The 8,562-nt window shown below is 52.5% G+C and overlaps 1 protein-coding gene across 3 annotated transcripts in view; it reads left to right on the top strand.

Annotated features, from left to right (window-relative positions):
* The window catches only part of DENND2A (DENN domain containing 2A), an 80,809-nt gene extending 77,705 nt beyond the window's left edge, over positions 1–3,104 (top strand). For all 3 annotated transcript variants that reach the window (XM_028489667.1, XM_028489666.1, XM_055084792.1), the window contains 2 exons: positions 282–422; positions 1,805–3,104. In XM_028489667.1, the coding sequence (XP_028345468.1) occupies positions 282–422; positions 1,805–2,074 (411 nt within the window). In that variant the 3' untranslated portion in view covers positions 2,075–3,104. The remainder of the gene's footprint in view (positions 1–281; positions 423–1,804) is intronic.
* Positions 3,105–8,562: the final 5,458 nt, after the last annotated feature.

Genomic DNA, 8,562 nt, shown 5'->3' with positions numbered 1-8,562 from the left:
GCATCCGGAGCCTGCGCTCCGCAACGGGAGAGGCCACAACAGTGAGAGGCCCGTGTACCACAAAAAAAAAAAAAAAAAAAAAAAAAAAAAAAAGAGTGGCTGCATAGAGGAGAGAATTGGGGCCCTAACACACAAGGTGGAAGAGACTTTGTTTGGCTGATGAGGACAACGGGCTTCCCCACAATTCCTCAGCCTCTGCGGCAGGCCCACTTCATGTGGAACCAAGCTACACCTTGGTGACTGACTTCAGGATAGCTGAGCTGCTTTTCTGCCCCTTGCAGATCTTGGATGAGGTGGAAAAACGACGAGGCATCTCTCCCGCCCTGGTCCAGCCTCTCATGAGGAGTGTCATGGAAGCCCCTTTCCCAGCCCTGGGCAAAACCATTGTTGTCAAGAACTTCTTGCCAGGATCAGGAACTGAGGTAAGCCATCAGAGTCCTTTCCTGTCCTGTGGGGAGTAGCCCAGACAGTGGCCAAGTCCCAGTGGTCCCAGGGGCCGGCTCTCAGTGGGCTGTAACATTCAGTGATGTCCTCTTGCTCGTCAGGCTGGCCCAGATCACCCATCTCTAAGAGTATCATAAATTCCACCCTAAGTGCAGTCCATCCAGCCCAGGGTTCTGGCTCAGAACTGTGCCAGGGCAGTGAACACCTTTAGCTTCTCTTATTAGCCTACTGCCTTCATAGATTGTATTTAAAGCTATTTAGGTTTTTGGTCTGCATCACCTCTACCACTTTATAGTGTAAAGCAGATTCTTTTCAGGGAAGATAACCTCAGGTACTACTTTTTATTCATCCTAGACTTTGAAGCATGTCCCTTTCCTTGGCTGGGCTGGGATTTGATGCCAGAGCTTGTTTTCATCCTTTCCGTTCCCTGTGTGTGACTCTGTGGATATTAGAGGGCAGATCCCATTCAGCCTCGAGTCTCCAGTTCTACAGGCCCTCGGAAGAGCAGGTCACCTCTGGGGACAGGGGAAGGATGAGGATGTGTCTGGGATATTCTGGAACAACCCAACTTCCCAGCACAGAGAGGAGCAGTCTCCCCGTTGCTGGAGAATCCTAAACTACCCCTACAGACACAGGTGGCTTGGCCATGGGGGTGTCCACCTTAGTGATCCCCACTGTCCGGGAAGCACCGGGCAGGTGCCGTGCTGAGAGTAGAAGCCAGTCTCTGCTCACCAAGAAGGAGTCAGCTATTTAAAAAGAAAAACCTGCACATGAGCATGAGCGATGACTTGAACTCAGGAACATTTCAACAAGTACGGAGTGAGAAGATACGCACACGAAGCACACGAGCTGAAAGAGCCATCACTGGGAAGGGGCTGGAATGGGGTTGGGTTCATCACGAATCTCCTTCTAGAGGAGGTGAGTCTTGAAGGAGGTGCTTGGATCTGCTGGTCCTTCTGCGTGAGCCTGTGATTCCCATGTGAGGCGGAGACGCTTTGCTGCGGGACTGCGAGGGACAGGACCTCAGAGGTCATAGAACTCCCTGTGTGGGCTCCAGATATGTTATCGACAAGGAGGGTCTCCAACCATCCTGGGCCGAGGGCCTCTTGTTCTGCAGCCCTCTCTCTCCACCTCCGTCCAGACTGGCCTCACACGCAGCTGTGAGACTGAGTCCCTACCAAGCACACCTCCTTCCCCAATCTCCTGCGATCTTTCTTTTCCTCGCCCCTTTTGTTTTCCTTTTTTTCTCTTTCCCTTTTCCACTGGCAGTGGGCCACCCCTGCTGCAGACTGCAGAGCCCCAGGCCTGCACGGCGTGTGCGAGGCCTGGCCCCCCTCACGTTGCTCCTGTTGCCCGGCAGGTGATTGAACTGTGCCGCCCCCTGGACTCCCGGCTCGAACACGTGGACTTTGAGTCTCTCTTTTCCTGTCTCAGCGTCCGACACCTGCTCTGTGTTTTTGCCTCCCTGCTTCTGGAAAGGAGGGTCATCTTCATCGCAGACAAACTCAGGTACCACCCGTGGCTGCTCCTGCTAAGGTGTTTGAGCGGCGGGCGTCTCACACCGTCTGGAACCTGTAGGGTGGGGACTGCCTGGGACTGCAGAGGCAGCTCCTCTGAAGAAGGGGTGTGAGTCAGGGGGCAACTAAGGCTGGAGGTTTGTGAGGCACACCAGTTGTGTAAAGTGAGGTGAGCCCGCACTTCTGTGCACTACTTTTCTGGTACTTGGTCTGCTTTTCACTCACTCTGCTTTGTGCTGGGCACCCTTCCATGTGCTAAGGAAAGAGGCATGAAAGACACAGAGCTGTCCTCAGAGAGGCCTCAGTCCAAGGCGGGGAATGGAGGAGTAAACAGACCACCCAGCAGCATGTTGTAAAAGCTGACTAGAGGCAGAGCATTCTGGAGACCGAGGAGGGTGTTCATTCCCAGAGGAGGCGAGTTCCCTGTGTCTAAGATGAAGAGCAAGTAGAAAGCACATTCCGGGCAAAAGGAGCTGTCTGTACAAAGGCAGGGAGACGGGAGGCCAAGAGCATCGCCTTCAGGAACTTGCAAAGCAGCTCATTGTAGCTGAGCAGAGAGGAAAGCCCAGAGGAAGGCCAGGAACTGGCAGAGATGGGCAAGGCCGGTTCATGGAGGGCTGCAGGGCCATGGTGGAAAGCAGAGACAGAGCCTAAGGCATCCCTTCCTCTCAGTACTAACGTAAATCACACACACAAACTCGCTGCCCAGTAGGATACACCCACATCCTCGTGGTCACATTCAGTGATTTGCAAAGCCCAGGCCACAGGTCAAAGAAGATCCTGAAGGAGATGCAGGTAGGAATTTGGGTTAATTCTGAGCTTTAAAAAAGAAAAAAAAAAATTCCTCGCATTTTCATCATTTCAAAATACCGAATCAGAGCCTTCCTCGCTTTGGAACTGAGGACATAGTTGCGCAAGTGGTGGCTGCAATTCCAGGAAGGGCTGAGAGATGGGGCCCAGCTAGAGATGGGCCAACTGACCAGGAGAGGCAGGGAGGCCAGCTGAGAGTCCATCTGGAAAGAAGAAATGCCAAAACACAAAAATTGGAGAACTGTGGTTTGGAGAGGAAATATGACTCTCAACTCTAGAAAACAAAAGGGAGGATGACGAAAAGGGAAAGAAGAATGGAAAGGACAAAGTGTATGAATGTGGGGTCCATCAGGAGGCGTGGTGGGAAATGGAATCGAGCCCTCTCTCCGCCGCAGCGCATCTGGTCACCTTGATGATGCTGCTCTTTGGACGGCAGCCACTTGGCTACTCCCAGGCTGCTCCCACCCTGCCTTTGAGCTAGCTATTCACTTTTAATGTCATAGTTATTGTACTCCCTGTGTAGTTTTGTCAGCTCAGGAAGCAGGCCCTGCCTATAGCCTGCAGCTGGTGCTGGGCGCCAGGCAGTTCTCCAAGCTCCCTGGGCACTGGGGAATTTGGACCAGAGAGTTCTCCGGGTTAGGGCCCTGGAAGCTAAGGGTGAGAAATAACCCTTCCGTGACCAGGATGGGATTTCACCGGCACTCGAGTAACCGTATTCTCTGGAAGCCCTACCATCCCCCACTCCCCCACCATCTTTAGTTGTAGAATTCTCAGGCTTTCCTTTGGGGGAGGGGAAAATGATGGATCTCAGAAAGACCTGGGCAAGGAGTAGAAGGCCTACCAGGAGTGGAGATGGGGCAAACAGTCCCCTGAGGCGCTTGCTTCTGTTTTAAAGATGTTAGGCTCGGGAAGGGTCCAGCCTGAGAAAATGTCTGAGAAGATGGGTGTGGCTCGAGAGGAGCGGCCACCAGGGCCTGTGGCCCCCGCCCTAACCCAGGCTTTCTTCAGGGGGAGGGAGAACAGAAAGTATCACCTGTCTTTCTCATGAAGGTACAATGAAAGAGAAGCTGGGAACAGAAAGGGAGGGGATCCTCATCAAAGACCAGTGCATCCCTGCAGGGCAGCCGAGAGCATGTGTCAGAGGCTCAGGGCACCAAGACACCGGGAAGTACTTAGGACAGAGATGTCTGGGAAGGGACTTGGCCACCTCTACCTTGTCCCTGGACAGATTTGTGGGGTGACAGGTTGAACTCTGGGCATCCCCTCACACGGAGCTGCTGTGATGAGAGACAATGGACGGTGAAGGCACCCCATCCCTGAGAATGGAGCCTGCCCTGCCCTGGGTCTTGGTCGGTCCTCCCAGTCCCCTCCCCTCCTGCTCTGGCAGGAGACAAGTCACCGCGGTGTCCTGATTAGAGGGACTTGGGAGTTTCTCTCGTCAACCCACCTGCCATGGTGCCTGGCACTCTGCCCTGAGAGATTTGGTCTCTTCAAGCAGCAAACACCCGCGAGAGCGTAAAATGCCAGCTGTAGCTGCTGCACGCTGTTCTCGCCATAGGGCCCTTACTGCCCACTGGCTGTTTTCTTTTGCAGCAGCTGCCAGACGTGGGGCACTGAGGAGACGGGGCTTTTGTAGGGCAGGAGGCGGGGGCAGGGACATGGATAATTCTGGCGCCTTCTTTGGGTCTGGAGCCAGGCCATGGCGCACTAATTAGTGTGTGCCTGTGCATGCATGTGCATATAAAATACCTGAATTACATGTTTAGACCCTTTACAACATTCAGACTTGCACGTCCATCTCTCATCACACAAGAGGGGTCTTCCTGGATAGGGAGGAGGCCTGAACATCCTCAGCTGTTGGCCCCGGGTCTCCTCATTTAGGAAACAAGGGCTTGTCTGTGACCGGCCCCTCGGAGCTCTGACTTGCTAGGGCTTCAGTGTCTCACGGGCTTCTGTGTCTCATGGTCCCCAGAAGCAGCCCATGATTGTCCTGTTACAAATGGCTCAAAGTGTTCTCTCTGTTGCCCAATAAATTATCTTTCCACCCAACACTAGTTCCATGTGGACCTGAAGAGGTGGGGAAATAAAGAAAGAAAGACCCTGAGAGCTCTGAGGCAGGAAGAGAAGGAAACACAGCATGAGCGAACCTGATGAGAATAACAACAGCGCAACCGTGAGAGCGGGGAACGCTGGAAGCTGCCCCGGGCCAGGTTCCTCTAAGGGTTTGGCCTGTATTCTCTCAGGCGCTTGACAACTCAGTCAGTTAGGTTCTATTAGTAGGAAGCTAAAAAACACACGGAGGTTGAGTCGCTTTGCACAAGGGAGGGGTCAGTGGGAGAGCCGGGATTCAGACAAGGTCAGCTGGCTCCAGGAAAAAGGAGGAGGCGGAGCAGGCCGCCATGGTCTGGGGGTGGGGGGAGGTGGTGTCTGTGAGGCTGTCCATCTACAGTCTCTTTAAAAACATGCCGTTAGGACCCCCTTGGTGCTTGGCAATCAGGCCAGAATTGTCTCCTGAAGATGCTAAGACATCTGTGCTTTTCTCCCCAGGGCGCACCCTCCCTTACAGCCTGCAGCCTTCTAGCCGGGACCCCAATGAGGCAGGTGGACTGGGTGACCTCCAAAGTGTCTCCCAGCTATGATATTCTCTGACTCTGTGGGCCAGGGTGCCCCAGGCCTCCTGGCACTGTGCTCCTTGGTGTCTGCCCTCCCAGCGATCTTAGTCCAGGACTTACTAAGGTCCCCCCACCCCAATTCCTGACCCAGGACTCATCCCCCTCAGGCATCCTGTGATTTCCAAAGTGCCCCAGGGGGGACTTCCCTGGTGGTCCAGTGGTTAAGACTCCGCACTCCCAAGGCAGGGGGCCCGGGTTCCATCCCTAGTCAGGGCACTAGATCCCGCATGCATGCCACAGCTAAGAGCTCACATTGCTGCAACTAAAGATCCCACGTGCCGCAACTAAGAGCCCACATGCCGCAACTAAAGATCCGACATGCCGCAACTAAGACCCTGAGCAGCCAAATAAATAAATAAATATTTTTAAAAACCAAAACACAAGGGGCTTCCCTGGTGGTGCAGTGCTTAAGAATCCGCCTGCCAATGCAGGGGACATGGGTTCGAGCCCTGGTCCGGGAAGATCCCACATGCCACAGAGCAACTAAGCCTGTGCGCCACAACTACTGAGCCTGCGCTCTAGAGCCTGTGCTCCACAACAAGAGAAGCCACTGCAATGAGAAGCCCATGCACCTCAATGAAGAGTAGCCCCCGCTCGCCGCAACTAGAGAAAGCCCACGCACAGCAACGAAGACCCAGCGCAGACAAAAATTAATAAGTAAAATAAATTTTTTTTAAAAAAGCGCCCCAGGGGACCACCACCTCATCTGCCCAGCTGTGAAGTGGGGGAGTAGACTGTGTAATTCCTGCGGGACCCCTCTAGCTCAAATGCTCTGGGATTCTATGAAGGCGCTACTGAGGGAAAGTCAGCCCTATAACCAGACATCTGCCCCTCCCCACCCTCACGGAGGCCCACTCCTCTCCCGGGGGATCTGGCTCAGTAGAAACCATCTAGAAAGCGTTTCCCTTAGAGGGATTCTAATCGTGGGCACTTCAGGGCGGTGAGGTGCTGAGGTAACTCACTGTGAGTGTTCCGCTGATGGCCCTCTTCACCTTATGTGGGTTAAAGATAAATAGACACCATGTTGTGGATCCGCTCTCATGGGATTCCCAGGCCTCTGCTCTAGCCTGTGTTCAGCAGTTGGGGGCACCCTCTGCACCTCCTCTTGCCGCTTTAACTGCCTTCTTCTGAGGGGGCCTCAGCGCGGCCTTCTCTTTTGGGGCCTCTGTGACCCTCAGATGTGGCCCCTCCCCTAACAGGGAGCGCGCACAGGAAGTCTGGCTCACCTGGGAGGCAGAGACCTAGCTAATGATCGAAGCACAGAAACGCCACCAAAAAGCATGGTGGGTGTGACATCACTGAGGGAGAAAGCCAGAACCCTCCTTCTCTCCTCCGCTCTGCCTAAGGGTACTTCTCTGGAGGCGTCAGCCTCCGTCTAGTTCTGATTTACGGGAAAATAGCTAGAGGGGATTGAAGTGTTTTTCAGCCAGGCCATGACAAACAAGTAGCTGGCCGCAAGCTGTCTGACCTGGCGAAGTCTATGAAGAAAGCCTTCAGCCTAAGTTCAGCCAGTACTTTCATCCTCATCAGCTGGCACCGCTCTCTACAGGCTGCACATGCACTGAGTTCCAGCCCTGCTTAGTGAGAAGCAGGCCTCTCCCGATTGCCGTCCGTAGCCCCAGTCTCTTAAGACCACAGAGCAGGGCATGAGAACAGGGCATGCCGCAAACTCAGGGAGTGGCCCCGTGACATCGCGGGGCGGACGTTAGCCTGCTTGAGGCCTGTAGTCACTGCCACCAGCACCCTCCGCATCGCACGACTCATCTGCTCTGCACCGCGGGTGCGTCTGCCCACTGCAAGAGGGAAGAGCTGGGAGCCGTGGCAAACACCGTGTGAGTTACAGAAGGGTTTTAAGTTGAGCCAAAAATCTATCAAATTTAGAGTAACATTTCTGCTCCGTTTCATCTCTGGGGTGGACGCCGAGTGTTTCTTAAGGCTCTGTCAAGCCAAAGTTTAGCAAATGAAAAAGAAAGAATGTTGTTGTGATGGCTTGTTCTGTTGTCGTAACAACCCAAATAAATATTTCCCTGTACCCCTTTCTTCATTTCCCTGATGATAAACACTTTGTTTTTTAGTTTATTAATTTCAGTTCCCAAAGTTTTGGCCAAATCTACAACTAGGCTGAATAATAAAGTCAGAGCTGCACATAAACAATTTGTACAAAAGGTTGAAGTTTTTATTTATGTATTTATTTATTTATTTATTTTCCGGCTGCATTGGGTCTTCGTTGCCGTGCGTGGGCTTCTCATTGGGGTGGCTTCTCTTTGTTGTGGAGCACAGGCTCTAGGCATGTGGGCTTCAATAGTTGCAGCACACAGGCTCAGTAGTTGTGGTTCATGGGCTCTAGAGCACAGGTTTAGTTGCTCTGCAGCATGTGGGATCTTCCCAGACCAGGGCTCGAACCCATGTCCCCTGCATTGGCAGGCGGATTCTTAACCACTGCACCACCAGAGAAGTCCCAGGATGAAGTTTTTAATATTCAGGAAATTTACTTCTTATCTTTTTGTAGTGCATTAAAACCAGAAGCCAAATGACAGACTTCTAGCTAATGATAAGTAGGATTAGGTGGTCAAGGCTTGACAAATTTAGAGTTTGAACCTTGGCCTTGACATGGGATAACTAAACAAATAAGTCCATGTGTAGCTGTGTGCCTTCATCTTGTTGTGTGTTCCTTTTGGTTCATTTTTAATCAGTTTCTGTAAGCTTAAATGGGGTCCCCTATCTTGTCTGGAATCAGTTGCACCAGCAATGTTTGCCATCTCAGAAAAAGGTTGGGTTTGTGGCATGCCCTCTCCAGGCAGGTGAGCTTGCCAAGGCCTACCCAAAAGTGTGAGTAGCTGCCATCTGGGTGGTCTGGCACCCAGAATACTACTTCAGAGGTCCTCGGAGTGGCTGACAGGGAGATACCTACATTTAATTCAGCAGAGTGCTATGAAAAATGCAATTTTAATAGCACAATGCCATCAGACTGTTTACATATTAACTACCTATTTTTGCCTGTAAACACCAAGAAGATAGCATTTGAAGCAACATTTAGACAGTAGCATAGCCACAAATTGTCTTCTACTCCAAACCCATCACTGACAGAATCTCGGGCTGGAAGCGTACTCCAGTTCTTC

Source organism: Physeter macrocephalus, chromosome 5 (genome assembly GCF_002837175.3).
Source record: "Physeter macrocephalus isolate SW-GA chromosome 5, ASM283717v5, whole genome shotgun sequence".
In the NCBI taxonomy this organism is placed as follows: domain Eukaryota; kingdom Metazoa; phylum Chordata; class Mammalia; order Artiodactyla; family Physeteridae; genus Physeter; species Physeter macrocephalus.
Note: the sequence above shows the minus strand (reverse complement) of the source record. Positions and strands in the feature narration are given on the sequence as shown.